Source organism: Styela clava, chromosome 2 (assembly GCF_964204865.1).
Source record: "Styela clava chromosome 2, kaStyClav1.hap1.2, whole genome shotgun sequence".
Lineage (NCBI taxonomy): Eukaryota > Metazoa > Chordata > Ascidiacea > Stolidobranchia > Styelidae > Styela > Styela clava.
Window position 1 is genome coordinate 27,023,869 of NC_135251.1, and position 25,711 is coordinate 27,049,579.

Sequence of the window (25,711 nt, forward strand, 5' to 3'; positions counted from 1 at the left end):
CTTTTCAAAATTGTACTTATATTGATGATACATTTCTAAGAAATGTATTAAATATTACCAAAATACAAAAAAATAGTAGATGGGGCTACAAAAAGGCTTACACATCTCATCAAAACATCTCGTGAAAAATAATGCCAGTTAAAAATAAAAGACTAGATAAGCTTTTATATGAAATATTACAGACCATCTGATATCTAATGGTTTAGAAGTTATTTTGATTTAAAATTAGGGATATTACAATTTTTTAACGCGTCAAATCGATGCGACGCCGTGGGAGGTCAGGGTGAGAGAGTAGCATCGTTCTGGGGATTCAGAGTTCAAAGAGTTAACCTCGTCATTAAAAATATGTGTCTTGATACCCCTCTCGTCCGTATATTTTTTGCAAATGTTTCGGGGTTTTCTTCATTTTTTCCGTTTCGCCGAAGCGCTCTGACCTCCTTCGCCAGATATGTAGCCGCCGTCTCCCAGCTTGTGCATCAACACGTTGGAACTTCCAATCACGCGTGGTGCAGGGCGTGTCCGAAATTAGGTCTGAGCTCATTGAGTGTTTCAATGGCATGCTCTCCGGTTTGGGACGAACGCTCTGGGAGGGAGGCGGCAGGTCTAAAGCGTCTGCGATGGTGAGTTTTCATTTTTTCTCGCTTTTTTCTCCACAATATTCTATCACGTGGATGTATTATACGGCGCATTGCAGTCAAGGCTAATGGATGGAGCGTCTGTGCAGTCGTGTATTTCAGACTTCTGCGATGCTGTATCTCGTATCCGGGAAACAATAAAATACGACGACACATGGAGTGCTTCTTTACGCCGCGGGCAAACAACGCAGCGTTTGATTTTGTCTGCAAAGGAATGCTGTGACATTCTGGTGAATCAAATAGGCGATCGTCTGCGCACTGAACACCTTGCCGCGTTCTCTTTGATGAACCCCAAAAATTTTCAAAATTTGCACGTCAATTTCCCATCCATTTGTTGGCTACTGTCTCCAAATTTTACCCCATGATAAACGTGGGTAAATTGGAAAATGAATTGCGATGTATATACACCAATCAAACTTTTTTGAACATCACATCAACTTGCGCGCTCTATGGGTTCCTCATAGATAACACTCTAGTAACTACCTTTGCGGCGTCTGCAAAATTTCTGGACATCATTTTGACGACGCCTATTTCTTCCGCCGACGCAGAGCGAACATTCAGCACGCTGAAGCGTATTAAAACGTATCTCAGAAACACAATGAAGCAAGCTAGATTAAATTCCTTGGCTGTTTTATCCATTCACAGAGACGTTATTTCTGGGATGCATGACTTTAATCAGCGCGTTATTGAGCATTTTGCTTCCAAGAAAGCAAAATGTTGCATATATGTGTGTTGTGGCGTGTTGCATATATGTTCAAGCAGTAGAAGTCTAGCAGCATATATATCTATGAGTGAGCGACGCATGTCCTTATCTTTGCATTACCTTTCCTTTCTTCATAGTAACGTTTTAAACCTTATTTTAGGTTTTGTCTGCTTTCCCGAAGTTTCTGTTAATATGTCATTGTATTTATCTGGGTAAATATTGCCTTTCCTTTTGAAAGAGGTTTCAAAATAAACTATGTCTATATTTATTAATCCCTTGACTTGGACCGGTTTTAAAGACACTTTCTTATCGTTAAAAATTGTCGCTTTTTCCGATTGGTTGTTACTGATGGAATGGTTTTTATACTCATAAAATGATGGGAGAACTTACAGCGCTCATCCTGTCCCCGTAGATGGGGGTGACTTGGTCCCGCAGTAGCTTGCCCCGGTTGTCAAAATGACCACGCGCCGCCACTGATGAGTATGAACTATAGACTATATTTCAAAACATCAACTGTCTGTCTACAACTTGATTTCTCACCTCTCAATCGTTTCCAATGCTACTTTCTTTCCACCCCGGCATTACTCATCATTGCTTCTCAGGTTCTTGTCGACTCTATGAATTTAGATTTAGACCAACCGACATTAGTAAAATTGATTATTTTCTTCTCTTTCACACAACCGTGCATTAAAGAAACATCCAATAATTTCTATTTCCAAATATGATGTGGCCTATATAGTAGTATAAGTCTGCTGAATAGTCAAGAAGAGTCATTAAATTAATCATAAACATTTCATGCAAGCCAGAAAATATCGTTGTTTGTGACATATTATACTAGGTCTAGCCTTCCTTGGAGTTACCGCACCGTAGGCCTACCTATTTAACAACGTCTTATGAGCTAGTGCTCAACTAAAATTGCTATTTATGGTAAGGATATACAAGTGTTTAATATCTTACTTATACCCTTTAACCACATCCATAGAATAACTGAACTAATAATACTTTTGGAAGTGGGTAGGTCTTTTGGAAGTCAGGTAGTTACCTTATGTGCGCTACGAAACTAAGAGATAAATGCCCTTTGTTCGCGGCCTATACTAGATAAATATGATTTACATATTTATCCCGGCGAAAGGAAAGGCGATAGGACGGCTTAATCATTCCTCTCGTCCGGTTACCAGTTCATGAGGGATATGGGATTAGTTAGCCAGTTATTTGTTTTCGGAAGCATGGAATTGATGGTGGAGGAAACCGTAACCAACCAGCAGTTACGTGAACCACCCTACGGCGGCGAGGAGCCCAGCAATACTCTCGCACATAACCATCCTACATGGAATTCGAACCTGCGAACCCACGCAGGATAATCAGACCAAAGCCCATATATACCGAATCAGACGAGGTGGCGAGCGTATTCCTGACGCTTAGCGCTGCGCCACACCGCTGATCCACCGCTATCTGTATATAGCGGATGTAGTCGTAGTGTACACACAGTTCATGCAGTTGTGTGGTCTTGTACTCTTGTCAGTGTTGGAACTTAGAAGGGTGTTTAGAGTACAGGAGTACGGTATCAGTACCGTATTTCCTTGTACTGTTGTAACATGCAGCAGTTCAGAAGTTACTGCTGTACTGAGTAACCGTACCGTTACGGAACCGTTTCTGAGTTTTGCCAGGGAGCTGCTAAAAGAAACTCAGTTAGGTAGGCCTACCTAACTTATGTAATTCTGTTCCTCCTTGTTACACAGTTATACAGTTCAGTTAAGTTACCGTAAGTTATATAAAATAGGCTATAAGTTAGATTTGATAAACAAGATTAAAATCTACAGGTAATAAAAATAAACACTTGAAAATAAAGCTTTGTCAAAAAAATATTGTAAAAGCATGGAAGTACTGAAGTCTGGAAGTAGTCTAGTTCATTAATCAGCCAGTCAAGTCCGTAAGTTCCCAACTTTTTCGGTACGAGAGTTACTGTATTGGCATTCTCAATCTGTCTATATATCATTTCATTCCAGCAATCTCTGAATCTGTCAGTTAAGGAGACATGGATGAATGGTGATACAATGCATGATGTTTTTGTTCAGATACCGTACCGGTACGATGGTACGGTTAAATACAATACTGCAATACCGGTACTGGTACCGGCAGATCGGTATTACTGTCTGACTGTGTACGGTAACTGTTCATGGTATTACAAGCATATACAGATATGGATGCACTTTGTTACATATTCATGCTTTTTACTCAGATGACTGTATATGGTCGTATTGTTATTACCCAGTCTGCAGTCATATACCGAAAACTGCATTAGGCCTATGTATTGTTTTATTATTTATTTGTTATTGTATCGTCATGTTTTCTGGTTTGATGACAAAAATAAATTCTCTCTCTTTAGTATTAGTCTAATACCTCAAAAGTACCGGTAGTTGTCAATCTAATCGTAGAAGAAAGCAGAATAAAAATATAGTTATATGCACATCATTCTGGTAATGAACAAGTCAACGAACTAATAAAGCTTTAAATTCATATCAATAATCAATACTGAATGAAGGATATTAATATACAAATGGAAGAGACTTCTATGCCAATGGATGTAGAGCACAGCTCTACATTTCATCATCAAAAAACTCAAGAAAGTTGTGACACATTTTTTGATTCTAATGGTTTACCTAAAGATATAAAAGCAAATGATTTTTCTGACATGGACTTTGCATCAACATCGAAGCATGAAGAAATATTTAAATCTGCATCATCTACTCATAAAGATGACCCTATTGTTTATGGAGAATTAATTGTTTTAGGGTGAGTGTTTTTTCTTTTCAACTTGATCTTGAATCTGTGAATGATGAATGAATGATATCATTCGCTTAGTTTTCTCATTTAAATTATGAAATTCATATATAGTGGAATTGCTTCAAATGGAAGTATCTATTTTACTGCAATTTTTTATATAGACAATTAAAATCTATCAAAAGTTTCCAAAACTTTAATCGACGCTTTCATTTTAATAACTCATTTTCAATCCAACATTCTTTCAATATTATTTTTTTGAAGTTGTCGATGTGAATTTCTGCGAAAATCTTGACTGGAATGATTGGAAAAATGTTATTTTGTCATATTTATTTTCAGTACTAATGGGTGCTTGCCTGGCGGGGATAGAGGCCGTCGAAAAAGTAGTTTTACATTACAAAAACGACTCAAACCCAATGGAGTCAAGCCATCAAACAAGCAACAAGTTTTTGAAAAGCCGACACACTCAGACGTAAGTCTTTTCATAGGGATTTTAAGTATTACGATATATTCAACTTCAATAAGACTAAGATTTCAATCAAATTCTTCGACTAACATTAAGCCATTGAGGATAAACTATTATTTTGCTATTTACTCTCCTATTTTTGATAATTAAACTTTGTTGTTTAGGCATTCATGAGTAAAGAACATCATAGTGTTTCCTATACTCTACCTCGCAATGTCATTGTCGTCACATACGAATCCAGTTCAACGACAGACATGTTTCAAGTGAGTGTCTTATTCATTATTGATTGGTAGGTGTAGATGATTTTTAGGAACCTTGAAAGAAGAAACTTGGTGACTTTATCATGATTGAAAATGTGTGATATCGATATCTGAACAATATTCTATTTCGACTGTTTTTTGAAATATAAATTGAGATTCATTTTTGTAAAAAACCTATCAGATATGACTTATCTTAGCCTTCTATCTTGTTGTAAAATTTTGTCTGTTCAAAAATTACATCGATTCATCTCCCAACTGCTTTTTAAATGCTGGAGAATAAGGAAAAAAAAATAAAAACAAAGTCCAATTGAGAATGTTATCTATGAACTAAGAGCTTAAGCCATTTATGTCAGGAAATACGTTTGATATCGGTTCTATGTGGTAAGTGTGCAGCTGGACTCTTGGCTCACATGTGGTAGTCAGTGTTGTTGTATATCGTAGTTCAGTTTTCTTAAAATTCTCAAAATCACATATGTTGAAATCAATCCCAGTTGAAAAACATTGTTCTGCTTTCAGCAAGTCATGACGGATATTGGAAAAGTACAGTTCCAGTTACATGACTCTAGCCAAACATGGTGTTTTGTGCAGTTTTTTGTCTGATCTAACTCAACCTTCACAGAATATGAATTATTCATAGCATTGCGATGCACTTTTGTTTTCTTTTACCACTTGAATGACTAAATATGTCTGGGTCAGACAACTCATGAGGAAATATGTGGCCTAGTAATATTAATGCAAGAACCACACTACCATGAACACAGACAAAGAAGTATATTATGACATCTTAAATATAAGTTATTAGTACCAATGATGTAATTTCTATATTTTTCACATTTCGACAGATGGACGAATGCTGTGGAGTTTAATTTCATTTTGAATCCCTCAGTATGTCTGTGTTGGGTGAAGTTGTTTATTCTTTGGTTCTTAAATAGAATATTGCTGTCCCAGGGAATGGTATTTATCATTATCTGTGACATTTTGTACCCTGCACAGCAATATAACAAACAGTTCTGAGAATAAAACGACAGTAGAAGATTATTGACAATAATCCACACAGGCGTCAATCTAGCAACAGAACACTGTTGCTATCTTTTGTGGTAGATATAGTTTGCAAGTCATGACATGCCACACTCTTGGATAGTCAATACATGTATTTGCTTTGCATGTCATGGCTTGCAGAAGATGTCTGTGGCAAGAATTTGTCCAAGGGAGCGAGTATGAATAACATACATTTTTATATGGCCCATTATATTGTATGATTAGTTTACGACAAAAATTTGACCAAACATGTCTGGTCTTGTCTATTTGAGTTTGAGAATTCAACATTGTGTGGTCTGATTCTGTTTGATTAAGTCTTATGGGTAGATGTTTAGTGTGTTACTATGTACCTGTGCCTGTGTGTGTAGGCTACATCAATTTTTTTCTACGCAAATGTATCACTATCTAGTATGGTTTCTATTGACATGTTTACCCTTTGTGAATAGTTGACATGATATTTAATTTTATTAATCGAGATGATATGCGTTTTGCATTCCATTGACTGTACCACAAATATATTGATGAATTTTATGTTGTAAATATAATCATATTTTTTGACATTAAAAAATTTTATGCCTTATTTTCTTATGTGGATGAATATTTGATAAGGCACATGTCGTCCGATTTAAAAGGAAAATGGCATACGGTCAAGTGGGTATTTCCCTATTTGCGTTTACGAAAATATCCGTCTACGTATGCGATTACGTCATTCGAGATTTGATATGGTTTATGTATGCAACCTCAGACAGAATCGGAAAGGATGCGACCGACTGTACTTTGGCCTCCATTCAAAATTAGGCCCTGGGGCGTTTTCCAGACCCGGTGCACTTTCAAGTTGGCTTTGCATTGAATTCCTATGACTCATTGTTGAAATTTTCAGGAAATAATAAACAAATTCGAATACCGTATTTTTTACCAAATTAGCTTTTTTAATGTTATTGTCCCTTAATTTCACATTTCCATCAAATAATCTGAGGAAAATAATGAACAATTTCGAATACCATATTTTTTTACCAAATTGACTTTCTAATGTTATTGTCCCTTAATTTCACATTTCCATCAAATAATCTGACTATATGAAAATAAAAAATGATAAATTATAAAACATATCATGTTGAATAAATGCTTTCATATTCTAGATTCAGATTATGCTTAAACAAGGATAAAAAGGACTCGTTCATGTTGCAGCTATTAACCACATGCTATTAGAAATTTCTTTCCAACGATATTAGCGTTTGGTCGTTATTATGTAATTTCATTCGGGTTTCCGGCAATTGCGGAATATTGTCCTTAAATGTGCCGTGGGAAAATTAAATTATGTGAAAATTGAAAAATAAGGTTACGGTGCTGTAACTTAACGAGACCATCTAGCTGTCTCAAAGTTCTTTCAGTATTTGCATATGTTTGCTGCTCTCACTTTACATGAAATATTGATTTTCGATGCCATTGTATGTTTCCATTTCGATTATGCATTGCCGTCTGCTATTCGTTGTTAAAATAGTTAAAGTTAGTTCTTTGCGAGGTATAACGTGCCACAATCTTCAAAAATCAATTTTATTTTTTAAAGTGGTTCATGCGTATAATATAGCATATGGATTTTTTCGATCTTGGCTTGCGGTAGTTGTCGCACATTGTAAAAATATCGAGCATGTAGGCGAGTTTTGTGATCGTTTTAATCGTGGTTACGCTTTTTTTTATACAATTTCGCGTGTGGTATACTGATATATTTATTGGCATTTCTCTTTAGAGCAAGCGAAGGTGTGTGGTTGCTTCCGTTCTGTCTAATTGTGATTGTCGCCTTCGCATCCGGTTAGTCGTCTGTTCTCTTTCCTTCAGTATTGTGTATCCGATCGCTGGTCGTGATACTGATCACTTTTGAAATCAACGATGCTTGCTTATAACTGATTTTATCTTCCCCGACATGAATATTTACTGAAAGATTTCTTTCTAATTAAGTTGTTTTTGAATACTTTTCCCAATCAGAAACGTCGTCCATGTACCCCGAACTTTACTTTGTAACCTCCTAAAAAACGGGTATTAAATTGTTGAACGACAACATTTTGATATCGATAAAAAAAACATTACTTTATCCAATATTTGTTGCCGAATATGGAAGAACACATTGTGTTTATAATAATATTTTTTATTTCTTGAACATGTTGACTTACCAACACTGTTATCTTTGTTCGTCAGTAAATATTATCGACATAAAATTCTCTAGTCAGGGTTATTTTTGTTTTCTTCTGCATCCAATATCTATTTCTTCCTCGTGCCATTGTGGTAAAACGATTTCGGTTTCTACTTACTCGAAAGACGCTGTTTTGCATATACGCAAAAATACCATGTCTTGTTGTCAAATGTCCGGCGTCTTTTGAGGGAAGACTTCCGTGACCGACTTCTCGGTAGACCCCCTCCCCCTTTCACGTTTAAAAAATTTTCGCGAGGCAAATATCGGACCGTTCGTTGCATTATATTACATTGATTAGAGTGGCCGGCGGATACAAATTTGGGATTCCATTGTAATCAATTTCACGGGGAAGCGCATGTCCTTATTATTCGTTTCGGTTCTGTAAATCAATCCAACGCTATATTGATTTCCAAGTATTGTTTTTGGCACGATACAATTCTGCGGCGGATTTTACATGGTCCACGGTTGATTCATGCAAATATTCTAAATATAAAATGCTTTAATTTAAATTTACTTCACCGTAAGAGCTGATTGGGCCTGATGTATTTGAAAATATTAGATGGGCTTTTCTGACTGTTTTCTGATATTAGAATCTTACTCGTGGGCGCCAAATAGCATGGTTTATATAAATCAGTGGTATTAAAAGTATGTTTTTAACAAGTAGAATAAATAAAACTATTTATTTTTCTACAAATGTTACATTACAATTTCAAAGAAAAACAAATTATTACGGGATGGACACCTCTAGTCTAATATTTTACCAGTCATTTCGTACCTATTTCCACTTAACTCAATGGGCCGTGTTTGGTACATTTGTTGAATTTGTTGAATGATTGTTTATTTTTATTTACTTTCGTTAGGTTTCGTGTTGGTCAGTTGTGTACATTTGTTTACACTACTTTAAATTACTCTCATATAGTGTTTGCGAGAAGTAAAAACCAATTTTTCACACAGTAGCGCAATATCTTTTTTAAAAATTACGTAATATGGCTGTCAAAGTAAGATTTGTTACGCCCTCGTATCATTTTTCGCACTTTGACGATGAATGGAAGATTACTTTGCTGAGTTCCATTCGCTATCGTGAAAGTGCTAGTATTAAATACAGCGTATGTGGCTGCGAAGATTAATCATAAAGTTAAAACGACGGGCCATTAATATGTCTTTAGTTATATCCCACTATTCTTCTCATATTAGATTTATATCAAACTAACGTTCTATATGGCTTCCAAATATTCTCCTGAGCAGGAAGACATTAAAATGCCATCTTGCGATTTTGTACTCTCGTTGATTAATATCGAAACTGCAATCAACATATTGCAATGTGTATTCCCAAATTATAAAATAATGGTTTCGCGACACAGGTTAGTTTTCGTATTTTTATGGATATTTAAAATAGCGCTGTTAAAAATTGTGATGTTATGTTGTAATAGATAAAAGTCGGTCCTGTCCAACCGTAGAGTACTACTATAGGTGCAAAAATCACACATATTGAGAGGGTAGTTTCTGCTCAAATGCAACGCGAGTTTTTTTGAGAGCACACTTTCAACGCGCGAATCTGCATTTGCTCTTACTCGGCAGATGATAAATTGTTTGTTGAAATGTATTGTATATGTTGGCCATGCGTCGATCATATCCGATTTTGCATGATTCGACGTTCATAGTACACAAATTTAAACACGCCAGGCGAGATAGATTTATAAAATATCTTGCGTGATTGTTTTATCAATTGCCCACGCTTAAACCTATCGTATCTTGCTGAAACTCGACACTCGCCGGGTTATCGTCTGACAGCGTCTGGCTGTTGGCGAAGCGCGGCAAATGAGAGGGTGGCAGGTCTGAGCTTGTCCGATAAAGCCTTTTTCGCCTGCCGGCTGGCTGATACGTTTGTTTTTGTACGATATTCGTCTGTTCTGTAGTAAATAGCGCGTTCCTCTCGAGTTGAAATGTGCTCAGGCCGCAATTACGTAGCCAAACGTGGCATTCTATTTTTTCTTTTCTACAGCCCCTCTCAGAATTCTTCATGTTCGTATCTTTGTTATGTTTCGAAAATAAAATTGCTATGACTTTTTACTTTGGTATGAAAATAAGCCCACACGTATGAAATATGGTAATGACGTAATGCTGACTCTGAGCGACGTTCCAAGCTTGCTTGCATTTATTATTTTGAATACAAAACATCACCATATTTTATATTTTTGCCTAATGAATGTGCACACTGACGTTATCTGTGCAATTCTACCCAACCATCATATCATAGATTCACTTAGTTTACAAAACTTTGGCCGAAGACACAACCGTGCGAACGTAACGCATTCGGTTATCTTCTATTGTGTGGGTGTGTTAATGTGACTAACTTGCTTGCTTACAGTTAGGGGTTGAAACGCAATCGCTATCAAATTTCTATTCATTCACAAATCGTCAGTTCGTTGGCAGTTTCTTATCGTTATAAACGCCGCCTACCAGGTGCCATTTGCGACCTCAGAACCACGTTCAAAGAAAAAATTGATTTAATGTTTGATCTAGCTTGAAATAAAGCTAAAAATAATATAAAAGGAGATGTTAATAGTATAATAATCCTAACATATTAGGCAGCGTAATGGAATTTAAAAGATTATCCTAATTGCTTATAATTTCTCCAGCATATCTTGTTAGTCAACTAGATATTAGACCTAATTTTGTTTGTACATAAAACATTCCATTCCCCTCTATTCACTTATTAAACAGGTTCGGCCAAATTATATTATTTTTCAACCAGCGACTTATCGATCCTATCTGAAACTTTTAAAATTGTTAGACTTAACCTAATATACATTGAATCAATTATTAATCCAATACTGATTTCTGAAACCAAATATCCGGTTTTGAAAAGTAAAATCAACACTCTGCAAGAAGATAACACATATTTTAATTATATTGATGTGATAATCAAATTGAAATTATCTCTTCTTTTGTAAATTATAGATTGGTCGATCAACAGAAGACCCCATCGATTTTGTTGTGATGGATATTTTACCGGGTGCGTCAATCCCATCAAATCAGTTAAAAAGCCACCAACCACAGCAAAGTACAATATCAAGGTAACCACTTCAAATTTTTAGTTTGTTTTAGTCAAATTTATCAAGAAATTGCGATAACAAACACATAGTCGATAAGTAAATGTAATATATCTTATCATCTGATAGATTTGACAACATGGTTCAGATGTAAACATCATTTATCAGCAATTTTCAAGTAAATTATTTACCTATTGGGACGAATAGTGAAATTGCTCACGTATACCAGTTAATTGTTGAAGCATAATTCTTCCTTATAATTTTTTCCAATCAAGGTTATATCGTTACTTTATACAGCGAAATGAAGATATATTCTGTGTTTTACAACCAGACTACGCTACAAAAAGTTTTTTTTTTAGAATGAATGATAAATTCATTTATTTTGAGACTGGAGTATCTTCATTAATTTTAAATTCATTTGATATCTAAATTTTTAGTAGATTCTTCAAAATAGGAGTAGGCTATTAATTTACTAATGAAATTTAGCTTATTTGAAACAATATGTTTGATTAATATTGAAATTTAACATCTCTACATTGAGCATTAGGCTACAAACCGAATAGCCTTGTTTAGTCTTAGTGTTTTGCAATGCCCAATTACTTCTATTAATCATATTTATAATATTTGTGAGAATCGGCATGGCTCAAGTGCTTTCTTTGCTAACATGAAGAGGGATTTAAGATTGCTTGTCAACGCCCCATATTGAGACCCAGTATGCGTGCTTGAATGAGACAAAGCACCATTTAAAAGGGAATTTATTCTTTGTCTATGTCGTCTCTTATGTGTTTTTTTTATCTGTGATCATACACGACAAAATAGTTTGCAATTCATGTCTTTGATATTTGCATAGCACTCAAATATGTCCTGTTAGCTTGGTCTATAGCTTGGCCTGTTAGCTATTCCCCTATACCTGGCCTAAGGAAGTTTATTTTTATGATAGTTGAATTTTTAATCGCTTTTCACATTTAATTTGGTTTCATTCTTATTGATTGCATCAATGAGTCTAGAGCTATTTGAATGTGAACGTTTTTTACAATCAACTGTTATGTCTTTCTCATATTTTACTAATCTAAATTGTTCAGTTTGTTTATAAAGGGTTTTGCTTATTTTGAATGGTCAAATGCTGCTTGTTATTGCTACGTATTTATAAACAAACAATTATGTAGAGAGGAAGTGCTGGTAATTCATATCATATGGTGTTGATTAATAATTAGGGACAAGATGATCTTTTTCCTGTCATAAATAGTCAGCGTTTTGTATTCAAAAGAGTATGGTCAACAAACAATGTGACATGAAATATACTACATTGAACTGCCTGGCACTGTAAAATTATAAAATTAATCAAAACAATGTAGTCTATGTCTAATCTATTCTGCGCTGCCAAATTAAATTATATCAGTTTACAATGATTTATACTAATTTCTCTGTTAAAACGACCAAATTTCCTGTTGAAAATATTATTCTAAAATGTATTCTGAATAGTGAATTGGTTTTTGTCAATTTAGATTCTGGTTCTCATATCCATTCTGTAGGGATGTATAAATTTAAGTATTGATAAAATCTGACAATGACTAAAAATATTTTATTTTACTCTAGAATCTGCGATCTTGAATTGAAATTTCGTTTGATTGTGTTTTAACATACTACTCTATGAAACCTTCTATGATGAGTAATTTATTCAACTACTTTAAACTTATGTATATGTGAAATATTCACGCCTCCCACATTATTATTGAACTAATGTTCATAATTCAATTGTAGCAATAGCTCATATTCAGTAATTTTTGCAGATATTGACTTGATTCAAATATGATTTTGTGCTTTTTAGTGTTTTTGAAGCCTGACTTCAATAAGAAATGGATTTTTAGATATGGAAACATTAGGTATGATTATGAAATGTAACATTAACAATGGTTTTATTCTAACGGATCAAAAGATTTCAGTAGGCATAGCAAATTTAAAGTCTGAATATAATCCCGCATTCCACAGACTCTTTGTTATACATTTTAGATAAATTCTCAATGCAAATAACGAACCCTTTTACTTTGGCGGCAAATGACTTATTTTCTTTGTTTGTTGCGCCTTTTAGGTCACTTGCAAATAAAAATAATTCTTATTATTTGATTTTTTCATATCTTAAAATCATTTTTAAATCACGAGCTTTAAATGAATAATATCAGTTACTGAATGTTAGCTATTTGAAATTGTTATCAGAATAATAATTGATGGATGAAGTATGCTCCTGAAGTGCCATTTATAATTTAATATATTACAGAGAATAGATGGGATGATGTATTAGATAGACCTGGATCTTTCAACTCCTGCAATGTGTGTCTTTTGTTGGGACTTATCTTTACCGGTAGTTACACAGGAAAAACCTATTTTATTAAAATACTCAAAAAGTGAATAAAGTTAAAAACATATCCTGAGATCTTTCAACTCATGGGCTGTATTTCCTTTGTTTGCCCTTATTCCCACTCATAGTTACACATGAAAAAACCTTATTTCAATGAAATTTCCAAATGATTAATTTACCGGCATATATATATATGGGATACTTTCTGATTTATTGAGAAATGAATTGAATGGATATACATGGGTCTTTACTTTTTACACACTGTCTTTTGTTACTGGCATGTTCCTAGTAATTACACCGGTTTACAGACTTTTCAGAACACAGGTTTTCTGGATCAAACTTTTCCGTCCTTGAGGTGACATAAGGCGATGTTTTGAGTAATGAGTTTGATTTGCAGTAGCCTTGGGAGTTGTTTAATAATAATAATATACAAATATGTGGGGATTTGTAGGACATTTGGGAATATTCACCACAGTAGCGACTACCCCAATTCTAACTATGCACAAATGTCCTATAAATCCATATATGATTGTATACAAATGAAAATCAAACTTGTTACCTGATAGGTGTTTGAATCGGTGTATAACTTTCCTATATGGTTATTTTCCCGGACCAATTAATGAAAGACACCTTTTGTGTTTGTATCTTCACATGCACTTTTTGCACGTGGTTTAAAACATGAACCATATTGCTCACACCCTGACTGTGTGATATTGTTTAATTTGATATTTCTAATCTGCAATTTCCACATATATATAGTAGGCTATATACTGAGTCTATCTACTAATCTCTAAGTTATAACTCTTTGTGTATGTATACATTAATGAGAATAAACAATTTTGTTATTTTTGAAGAAATTGGCTTCCAAAACACTTTGTGGACTTAGACAGATTTACTAAAATAATTTACTTTGAAAATCATATGGGATCTCAATTTTAAGAATAACAAATACATAGGCTGCATACTCCTTACCAATGGAAGGAATTATAAGCCACAGTTTTGACTTTGTCAGTTTTTGTAGGTCATTTTCAGTAATCAAACTAAGTCTAGACTGAGACAATTAGGTGTCGACTCCCTCTCTTCAATGCACATTAAATACCGCAAATTTTATTATGCAAACTGTAGTATAAAACTGTTTTCTTAGACATAGATGGCGCTTTTAAATAAATAATGAGTATCGTTGGAGCTTTTACTCTACTTTTATGGTGCGATCAAAGACCATTACTATAAAAAAGGGAATGATTATCATGACTGGATGCAGTAAGTGGTACTGCAGTTGAAGCAAAACTCATTACAATGGATTATTAAATTTAGAAATCTGTAAATTTTGCATCTCATTTCGAATCTGAGTAGAACTACTTAGAAGCCGAACCTTGCTATATGTTAAGTTTCTGCTTGCTAGTGTGAATTTGAATCCATAGGCCATTTTTTTAAATTTTTAATATATCATCTTCTTTTCAGGTTCTCTTGTCGAATACTTTGTGAACGAGAACCACCATATACAGCGAGAATATATGCTGCTGGTTTTGATACTTCTATGAATATTATTTTAGGGGTAGGTTTGTGTTTGTACTTAGTTTCCTTGAAGTATTATATGATTGTTGAGTATGGACTATAAATATCATGATACTTTCTCATTCTTGCTATGTAGTTTGTAAATCAATTCTGATAATTTTATCTGTACGAACCCACAATATTGTGCGCTCCAGAAGTATGTGTACCAATATGGAGGTAACCAATTTTGTTTGCCCACTTTACATCAAGTTGTGTACAGGGATTGATGTGTGCTATGTGCAGGGAATGTATTCACTTGGCTAAAACAGACAGTTCCGAACTCGTAATAGAACTAAAATAAGGAAAATCAGACTAAAATTATGGCCTAACCCTAACCTGGTACACATACTACGGGAGTACCCAATATTGCATATTATATTGAATTGCAAAAATAACTTCTCATAGTTTGTATATCATATTCTGCAGCCATATTTTTATGAAGTTTGTTTACATCTTACACATTGACATATTTTATGCAGTGAATACTACTATTCCCACTGGGGATGTACATGGGAGAATTGCTATTCAAGAAGCTACTTTTTTATTTATTTCCACCACATCACTGAAAATATTCGGCAATCGACCACTGTATATATGTTTATGGTTCCATTTTTCACATTGATTTCAGGAAAAAGCTCCAAAGTGGAAGACCGATGGGTTGATGGATGGTCTAACAACTAACGGTATTTTATTAATGAAACCAAAGAAAAGTTCAATGTCGCGGCAATCTTCAGAACCAGCAGGATGGAAAGAAGTTTCTGTCGGTGGTAGAATATACAGATTACGAGAAACAAGGTCGGCACAGCATCCTGGGCTACCTGTAAGTTGAAATGCAAATATACTTATTGCTTCAATATTTGTGTCTTCTGTTCTTAAAATGTGGTTTGGAAATCAAAGATAGCTAAAACTGTATTGTTATATATTATTTGGAGTGGTGCTCATGGACTGACTGACTCATGACCACTCAAACCAAATGTTAATGCAATGCCAATAAGTAATATTATCTTACAAATTCCTTGGAAAAAAAAAATTTCTCATCCAATATTTCTTGATCAACCATTCATAAAATGGAATGTAATATGTACATCACAGTTAGTGATAAATTTGTTAAGGCTTCATCATCGTTCATTGACTAGCTAGCAATTTTTATTTAAAGTTGGATTAAATACAAAATATTGACCGTTGATTATTGTCAATTTCAATATTGTGACTTAAGGGTACATTAACCAATTGAAACGGAAGTTTTTTTATTTTAAATGTCATGTTTCTTATGTGTAATAGAATATTTAATTTATTTTTACCCTCTTCGTCATAATACCACACCTATTGAAATTTTCTGAGTTTAGTTGGTCATTACTGAAAAAAACAAAAAAATCGAAGATTTTCTTAAGTATACATGGGAGATTTTCCTTAGTATCAAACCAACTCACTTGTCTCTCGAAGATTAAAGAGTTCATTCGCTTGCTTTGGTATTTGTGAACTAATATATCATAACTTTTATTCGTGTCCATTAAAACAAACGCTCTGAAATCATAGCCTGGAATGTTTTAGTTGACAATTATCACAGCAACCCTATATTTACTCACTAATATACTTTTATGGGATAAACATCATATGACACATGATTAATGACAGTCTATCAAATTAATCCTTCCACTTTGTTCTGCAATAATCAGTCAGACATGGTATGGTGATAAATCTTACCTAGCGTGTATAGTTTTGCTTTGAAAAATGTATGATTTGTTGCCACATAATTAAATGTTTTCAATTCTTGTGCCACAGATTACCGATGAAGATAATATATTAGAGGATGGAACGTTAATTGACTTATGCGGTGCTACGTTATTATGGAGATCTGCATCTAGTATGCAACGTATGCCGGTAAATATCAAATAATTTATTAACTATTACATTTGATTACAAACTTACCCTATCATGTTTGTATAATGTTTCAATGTATGAATCGAGCACAGGCTAGTGATTAAAAGCAGTAGGCCTAGCTATAATGGCACCACAGGTTGAATCTCAGATTCAAATCCCAGTCCAACAACACACCTATGGTATAATGAATTAGGTAGGCAATGCCAAAACGAACGAATCCTGTTCTTCTGAACTATATTGGCTCCTTACCTAATAGTGGCTGTATTTGCAGTCATGTTCAGAGCGGAAAGAATATGAATATTTCAAATATAAAAAAATGAATGAAAGTGTGACAAAGTTGGTAGAAAAAGCCTTTCTACCTATTCTATAACACATTATCGGCAACCTTCAAATTCAAATGCGTCATTGCTAATGATAGTTTCTCTGATAAATTTGCATCTACCTATGTATTTTGTATTCCCACCAAGACCTACCGCTCTTGTTTACTAGTTAATAACTTCTCGATCTTGCGTGGACAAAACCGATCTGTCTGAATTATGAAAAACATTCCTAGGAAAATAGCTCATTAACTGATGTCATCTTTATTAACAGACACCTCGACATATAGATCGTTTGATTGAAGACATCAACCTTGAAAGACCACAGTGTCCAGTCGGTCTGACCACTCTTGCCTTTCCTCGACGTTCACATGCTAACAGACCTAGCGAAAAACAACCATGGGTTTATCTGGCATGTGGTCATGTACACGGAAGAATAGATTGGGGAAGAAGAGGCGAAGAAAGAATGTGCCCACTATGCAGAACGGTAAATATATTTTCTTTTGCACTATTAAGACGTTTTTGGCCTCCATTGTTTTTTTGCATATATTCATGTACATTTCAAACTTTTTTGTAACCGATTTTCAAACAATTTATAGTTTCTATTCAATTAATAAAGAATCCAGCTGCACACTAACACAAATGTATTTCTGTAACGTTCTCTCGCGACCCAACTCAATTTTAATTTATAGTTTGTTCTCGATTGTTTATTTGTAACTGGCGTGGGCATTTTCCAAACCAGTGCAAATGTAAAAATGTTGGTAGTTTTATAGACATTATAGTCATTTGCATTAAAATGCTTTTTGATAAACTCCATTATTTTAATTCCACTTTAGGAAAGAAATTCTCCTAACTGGTAACATTTAATATATTTAGATCGGCAAATATGTCCCCTTATGGATGGGCAATGAACCAGCGTTTTACAATGATCGTGGACCCCCAACACATTGTCTTGTACCATGTGGACATGTTTGTTCAGAAGTTACGGCAAAGTAAGTAAACAATTATAAACTTTTTATCAGTTCTCTATTCTCCTTTGTAGTTTCAGCAAAAATTACATATAATATGGTTTAATGGCCAAATTTTAATCTGTGTTTTTTTTTTACAGGTTTTGGGCATTAACCCCTTTGCCACACGGAACTCAAGCTTTTAATGCCGCTTGTCCATTTTGTGCAACCCAAATTGAAGGTGATCCTGGATTTGTTAAATTAATTTGGCAGCCAATGTTAGATGGATAGCATGATATTACTTATTTTTATCTTTCAATTATTTTTGTACCGTTTTTTTTGTCACTGTTACGACTATTATAAATTTTGTGTGATTTTTTTTCTTCGTTTGTTTTACCGCCTGGGATTGAAGCGCAGGGTTCATTATTTGGGGTCTGGTTATTATTACATATATCAGTGGTTTTCAACCCGGGTTTTGCAAGCTCACCCGAGAGTCTACGACTCTTTATATACGTTTTAGATACCTGTCAATTGATACGTCATTATCACAGTTAAGCATGTGTATATTTGTAACAATTCAATTATACCAATATCTTAATTATACGTACCTCTGCCCCGATCTCTTGCGGGTGCTCTCCTCTCACAGCGTGGGAATATTCTTCTGCTTCTAATTTTGATTTGGGAACCACTGGTCCATATTATTATATGTACGTATATCGTTTAAATATATTCAAATACATGGGTATAATATAATAAGTATGTTACAGTAGTATTCTGTGAGACCCATTCAGGTGTTCCGCATATTTTTTTGATTGGCATATTTTATGAGATTAAAAATAATCAATTGAAGTGTTTCATCGGGCTACTGCTCCACTAAAAAAGGTTGAAAACCACCGACATATATTATTAAAAATCTCAGCATTGGTGATCTTAGTATGTAGCCAAAAATGGGAGCATTTATAAAAAACGCTTGATAAAATGTTTATTACTTCTCTTCTTATTCATACTAGTAATTATTGATACTAATAACTGGATATCCCTAATGTTGATAAAATCTCCCAACAACCACTGTGTGTGTACAACAACGAGACATCAAATGCTTTGTTCAATTCTTTATTATTATTAATTTTTTGGTTGTTTCAATAACTTGATGACTGATCTAATATGCTTTAGCAATCGCCAATCCAAGAGTGTTGCAGTTTTAACTTTATAACAGACATGCTATTTCCAAGCATGGGACATACATGAGTTGTACTACAGTCTACAGTGATACGCTCATATTTGGGTTTATAATGTTTGTGTTTAAAAACAGATACTTCTAGAGAGCTATTTAAAAATCACAAAGGCTCCAGCTACCATAAAACAAGCCTAATTTTAAAACTTATCATTAAAGGTTCAAATATACAAATTTAATTTGGAAATTATGAATTAATATTGGAAATGAATTAAAATATATATATATATATAAAGCTCAACAGGATAGATAATAGAAAATTATGAATTTGAAAAAATAGTAGATAGTTGGGAGCTGGAGCCACTAAAATTTCTGTTAGCTCCATCTTCAATGTGGGCATTGTTAAATCATTAAAATGTGCAAACTCTATCAACTGTCGCAATTGATACAAATCGCCTGATCGCAAAAGTCATATTAAACCCTAATCATATGAAACTAATATTTTTACCAATGCCTTCTTCTTCAACAAATTCTGACTGGAATATTTCATGCTCAGCAGTGCGAAATTTTTACAGACTTTTCAGTTATTTGACCGGACCAACATGAGTGAGAAATCATGTCTTCGAAAACTGTTTTTCTTCAGTTTTACATATTTGAATGCAATGTAGTTGTGTGATTGACCGGTGTTTTTCCCGCCTGCTTATAAGATTTAGTTTTCTCAACAAGGCCTATGTGAAAAAATACTTTTGAAATAGGCTGACATGAAAATAATGTATCCGTTGATTATGATGAATTCATACTCTTGAACGTTGGAATGAGTGAGGTTTCTTGATTTCAACGGAGATTGATTGATTATCCTATTTTATGTTTCTATTGCCATTTACTGTTAAAAGCCGGAAGGTTAACAAAATAAAAAGGTGTAAAATATAACAGACTTTGTATCATTAGATTGAACATTGGGTGACATAGGTTGTGGTATGAAGATACAAATTTAGTTTTCAAGGCCAGGTGTAAGGGATCTGAAAGACAGAGCGCATCTTCTACATTCAATTGATTAGCACAATTTCTCAAGTCAGTGCCAACAACTAATTATTTGAAGTTATTCAATGGATTAGATGGAGATTCGCTTTTCTGTCATCAATTGATTGAATGAATTATTTGTTGCAATATCTATGTGGTTGTGCTTATATTTATACATAATTATGGCCGACTATTATGGCCGACTATCGTGGAGCAGATGAAAAATTCGAATGAATAACAAAATCCTTACAATTTTTGCAAGAAAGAGTATATAGACCAATGTTGCTCTATGGAGCCTTAGCCTGCTATCTTTATTGATACCATGAAAGGAATTTGTCTACCATCTAAGCAGATTACCATCTCAGCCAGTAATCACTCATCAACAGAGGGTAGAAGCTATTTTCTTTTGTTCCAAATTACAATTTTTTACAAAAAATCCCACATCCAATCTTATAATTTATTACTTATAATGTAACTGTTAACGACAGATATTGGCAAGACCAAAACATGATTTGATCACTTTCAATTGATTATGAGACTCACCAAATCACAAACTGAACATGATTTGTCAAAGTGAACATATAATGGGAGTAATCATAATCCTGTTAAAATACACTCCTAAGCGTCTAAATGAGCAAGTATGATTGCATATTTTCCAGAAACCATCCAATCTTCATCCTTTTTAGCGGCATCTTCTGCTTTACCTGGTGCTAATCCCACTACCACATCAGCTTTCAAAGTCCTAAGAGTACATAATGGGGCAGGACTAAAGCCCAGGACTGAGGTGGCAAAGGGTATCTCACTATCCCAAGCAAGATCGCTTACCAATTTCCTAAAATTCATGTCACCTTTAAATATAATAAGTGCAGATGACTCCAATCGTTGATATAATTTCGGATCATGTTTGTGCATTTCTGAATAAGGCCTTGAGAGTGTCCAAAATTGAGAATTCTCTTTCGGTGCAATTAGGAAAGTCCTATCTTGTAATCTCTTGAGCCACAGCTTTCCATAACTAGCCAAAACCTTGTTTTCAGTTTGAGACAAAGTCTTGAGTGTGTAGTCAAAATCTTCAAAGGTAACATCTGATACAAACCATGGAATACATTTTACATGAAACTGAATAGAATCAGCAATCTTCGATTCAAGTAGAAATTCTGCCAACATTATATCAGATGAAAACTCAAACCCAGCATTATCAATGACCATGTCCACTCTTATCTGTGAAATAATTTAATCCAAGTTAAAACAATATTTTGTAGAGGTTAAAATGTTACACTAAATCTGAGGTTACATATCTCAGGTTCAGAGTGTAATAAATTGGACAGCCAATCAGGAACCGAAGAGATTTCAAACCTCCCAAAAATAGGAGCTCCTTGCATATTGTTAGACATCAGTAGATGCTTGCACAGGGCCTTGTTCAGAGCAAAATTTATGAATAAACACCATTAAAAACTAGACAAATAAAATTGAATTAAACTGCAGTATTTTAACAGTATAACAAACTTGACAGATGACACATCCTTTCTCAAAAATTCAAATGGCTAATATTATACACAACCTAGACTTGTATAGAATGAGGGATTGTAATTCGCCATATAATTTAGCTGTCTCGCCGACTAAACTTCAAATAGAGGTAATGTTCAATCATATGACACATGAGCAACTTAAACAACAAGAGCTATTTGCAAGAATGAAACGAAAACAGGCATTCTCCAGTAGAAATATTTTTGATAGAACTCAAAGAATTTCGTTGGATCACATTTAGAAATTATGAGACCCAAATGCTTCCAAATTAACTTTTCTAATGTTGAAAAGAAGTTGCTGTCTGTTATGAAAGAGAACATCAAAATCAGTCTCATGCTACAGAACACCAAAAGAAACCACATCATAATTAACTGTGCTTTGACAGAGCATATAATTCAAGAGAAAAATGTGTTAAATATACCAATAACATTTATAAAATAAATTATTGCTACTCACTTTGTTGCCAGATTGTTTAACATTACAAAGATGTTTGAATATTGCCTCTGAATTATCAGCGAGTAAGTAAGATTCCAACTCTTGTAATGTTTCTACCGGGTTATGAGATTCATGATCTTTGTTTTCACCAGCAGTTAAAGATAAATCAAACCTATTGCTCCACAATGATGCCTTTACGAAAAAGATCACAATATTTGATTCTCATTCGCCTAAGACATATATGCACATATAAAACTTTCCGCATGTTTTTAAACACAATGTCTCAGCAAGATTGACAAACTGAGCCCCTACAATTGGCAGAACTGGTTCTTTCGGTTTACAAATTTCAATATAAACAATAACACTGTTAGCCTTTTATCATATGTTGGCTGGGAGAATGTGACAAATCTATCCAAATCCAAACTAGCCGAAAATGAGAGACACTCGAGCACAAGACATCAGGTTGGAGTCGGCCCGCATTTTGTTTAGGCCATACTAATAGAAATTTACAGCTGATTCACTTACTGCAAGTGAACCAACTGCAGACTATCTTAGCACAAGTATGCACACAGTAACAGTAATTTAAAGATTTTTCAAAGCTTGCAATACAACCTTAAGAAATGTTTGAAAACATTTCAATAACTCAGTATCTTGAATTAAATTCCTTTCTTCCGAAATTTTTTTTAAATGATCAGCCATAGTTATTAGACCAGGTATTGCATTGTCTAATGCCACTCTCTTTTGGTCTTGGTAAGGATCAAACGATTTCATGAAATCACTGAAATAAAAATTTGAATCAAATTGCCATCATCAAACATGGATAATTATAAGCAATATATGGAGCAAAACCATTGATCAACCAATCATTGATCAACAATCATAATTGTACACAAAAATGCAATATTTGGTTGAGGAAAATCAGACTTGTTTACGACAAACCCAATTTTGCTATAATTGTGACATTCGACAGAGTCCTTCTAATTCATTCTAAATATGAATATAACATGGCACTGAAATTTTTTTTATACCTGTTTTGTAATATTCCTGAAATTCTTCTATACATCATGCATTCTGAAAACAGCCATGGAGATGTGAAGTAAGAAGGTTTTTCATCTTGGGAATTTCTGTTACAATACAAAATTGTTCATGCAAAACACTGTTACACCAGGTTTAGCTTTCATCTTTATTATACTTATGGCATGCTATTGTATACAGCACAAAGTTTCTTTGACAAAATTATATTTAATGCGCTATATATAGAGTCATAATATAACACAGAAAAAACAGCTTTATACGTCCTGGATAAAAGAGAGTAGGCAACATATCTAGCTACACACTTGAGATCTGTTTCACACTTTTGTATCAGACACGACTAAACAATCAGCAAATAGTCCCTATCCAGGATTTAATATTGTGAGAACAAGTAGACTACACTGGGACATGAAATTCTAAAGCAAACATAGTTTAACCAGTTTCAAATGTTCAGTACGTCCATGACAAAATAGCTAATTTGGATAGTCAAATACAAAATGATACAGAAATATGATAACTTGGAATTTAATCAACGCTTTTTATTACCTACTCATAGAATTCATAATTCAAGTTTCTATTGAAAAATATAGACTCTACTTTGAGAATATTTAGTTAAAACACATTCAATATTTCAAAGTAGAAAAAAAGGTTCCAAAAACTAATCGAAATTGAGAAAACAGAATCCATGTTAATATTGATTTTGTGGATTTCATTTTTTATAATACAATCATCATTTGAATCACTAATCAATTTCCATTTTTCTATATAATCTACTGTCACTATGTTTTGACATATCACAGTCCTTTTGCAATGTTTCTGTTTTAGGCTATAAATTTTCTCAAACTTCATATACTGACTTAAGTTCATTCAAACAATCATTCCATTCACTTGCATCCTTCAAATCATCATCCAATTCAACAAATGGTTTATCTGTCATCAATTCATTCCGTAACTTTGACATCTGACCAATTACTTTTTTAACATCTTCTGCTCCTTTCTGTAAACAATAAAATAAAAAATAAAATCGGTCATTCATTTTTTTCCATGTATAAAACATGACAATATCAAGCACAAAAAATACAAATAAACACAGGTTGACATATCCTGAGATAAAATTAAAAACATGTTCATCATCCAACCAAATTAGAACTGAACACTAAAGAGAAGTAACACGCACATGACAATTATTATCAACATTCGAGCATTTCTTGTGAATTGCTGCATTCCCAAATGCACATGCAGCATACTGCTCTTTTTCTGGCGCATTTTTGTGTGTTACCCTGAGCTCAGTTGTTGTTTAGAATGGTCCTTGTTTGTCCGTGCATCGTTTACTGCATGCTAAGGGGTATGTTTACACTTTGTTCACTGCATTGCCACGATGTGTGTATACCTCGGGAGTAACAAACGAAAAAGTGCCCTATTTTCATATGCTATTCACTTTAGACACAATCTGCACATGAAATCGCTTTGGGCAATTTCTCCTATGACAATATGAAAGAGTTCTCAAACTTTAAAACCTTGTGCAAATGATAAAGAAAAATAAGCTAATGCGATGAATATTTAAATTCATGTAAAATTCTTCATGATAAGTTAGTTACAGGCATTTTATTCATGTTGAAATTATATATCAGAACAATACACAAAATATATTCCAATTTCAGAAATATTAAACAGTTAAATGTCAGTATTTACCTCTCCACACTTTTCATGATATGGTTCTATTTGTTTGTGACACGCATCAATTGCTTTTGTCAAAATAACAGGCATGCGATCCTTGACAGTTTCATAAGCAAAGGACCTTAAAAGAGAATGTACATATTATTAGAAAATACAAGCATTTTACAATCTTGAAGACGGAAAACAGTAAAATATACGGTAACGTTAACAATACCATAAGGTAACAATGTATTGATATAAATCATTGTACAGCTTCAACAGTACATCAGTATATGATAATCAACTTACTCTTTATATCTGGCAGAAAGAGGCTTCGGTAAGGAATCAGACATTTTCGATTTGTATTGAGAAGGCCGCAAGCGTGATTTTTCAATAACCCTCTACCAAAAAGTGCAACAGCCGCTTGAGGGAATTCCCCTTGTGGCAAATCCCCCGTTCATTGATGAATTGATGCCAGAAAGGCAAAAAAGACCGGTATCGATATCAGATTCAAATTTGTAATACAGTAGCCAAATGATGTTTTGACTGTTTTCGAGTGACTGTTTCAAATTTAAATATAACTCATTATAAGTCAGCTTAATTGCAAATCTAATATTCTAAAAAAGCTATCTTATATGTGAATATTCATTAATCAGTTAATCGTCAAGAATCTCTCGTCAAAAACTAAAAA

At 34.0% G+C, this 25,711-nt stretch overlaps 2 protein-coding genes across 2 annotated transcripts; one reads left to right on the top strand and one right to left on the bottom strand.

Annotated features, from left to right (window-relative positions):
• The first annotated feature begins 3,705 nt into the window (after positions 1–3,705).
• LOC120335463 (E3 ubiquitin-protein ligase pellino homolog 1-like) lies at positions 3,706–20,283 on the top strand. Its single transcript, XM_039402965.2, has 10 exons — positions 3,706–4,131; positions 4,459–4,591; positions 4,750–4,848; positions 11,033–11,148; positions 14,942–15,035; positions 15,663–15,854; positions 16,817–16,915; positions 17,507–17,719; positions 18,109–18,224; positions 18,341–20,283. Exons 1-10 carry the CDS (start codon positions 3,875–3,877, stop codon positions 18,468–18,470), a joined length of 1,449 nt encoding a protein of 482 aa, XP_039258899.1. The 5' UTR covers positions 3,706–3,874; the 3' UTR covers positions 18,471–20,283.
• Positions 20,284–20,819: 536 nt separating this feature from the next.
• On the bottom strand, positions 20,820–25,578 carry LOC120336401 (damage-control phosphatase ARMT1-like). Its single transcript, XM_039404069.2, has 7 exons — positions 25,330–25,578; positions 25,057–25,162; positions 24,222–24,361; positions 23,361–23,456; positions 22,945–23,110; positions 22,354–22,524; positions 20,820–21,591 (listed from the first exon to the last, which is right to left on the bottom strand). The coding sequence occupies exons 1-7, from the start codon at positions 25,371–25,373 to the stop codon at positions 20,992–20,994; spliced, it is 1,323 nt and encodes a 440-aa protein (XP_039260003.2). The 5' UTR covers positions 25,374–25,578; the 3' UTR covers positions 20,820–20,991.
• Between the last annotated feature and the right edge of the window lie 133 nt (positions 25,579–25,711).

What these genes read in the sequence shown, in the direction of transcription:
- LOC120336401 (XM_039404069.2), bottom strand. Translation starts at nt 25,373, where the DNA reads ATGTCTGATTCCTTACCGAAGCCTCTTTCTGCCAGATATAAAGA. An exon ending in CTTTCTGCCAGATATAAAGA is followed by an intron (nt 25,163 to 25,329) that starts GTAAGTTGATTA and finishes TTCTCTTTTAAG; the next exon opens with GTCCTTTGCTTATGAAACTG. An exon ending in GTTTTCAAACATTTCTTAAG is followed by an intron (nt 22,525 to 22,944) that starts GTTGTATTGCAA and finishes TTTTTCGTAAAG; the next exon opens with GCATCATTGTGGAGCAATAG.
- LOC120335463 (XM_039402965.2), top strand. Translation starts at nt 3,875, where the DNA reads ATGAAGGATATTAATATACAAATGGAAGAGACTTCTATGCCAATGGAT. An exon ending in CTATGAATATTATTTTAGGG is followed by an intron (nt 15,036 to 15,662) that starts GTAGGTTTGTGT and finishes CATTGATTTCAG; the next exon opens with GAAAAAGCTCCAAAGTGGAA. An exon ending in TGTTCAGAAGTTACGGCAAA is followed by an intron (nt 18,225 to 18,340) that starts GTAAGTAAACAA and finishes TTTTTTTTACAG; the next exon opens with GTTTTGGGCATTAACCCCTT.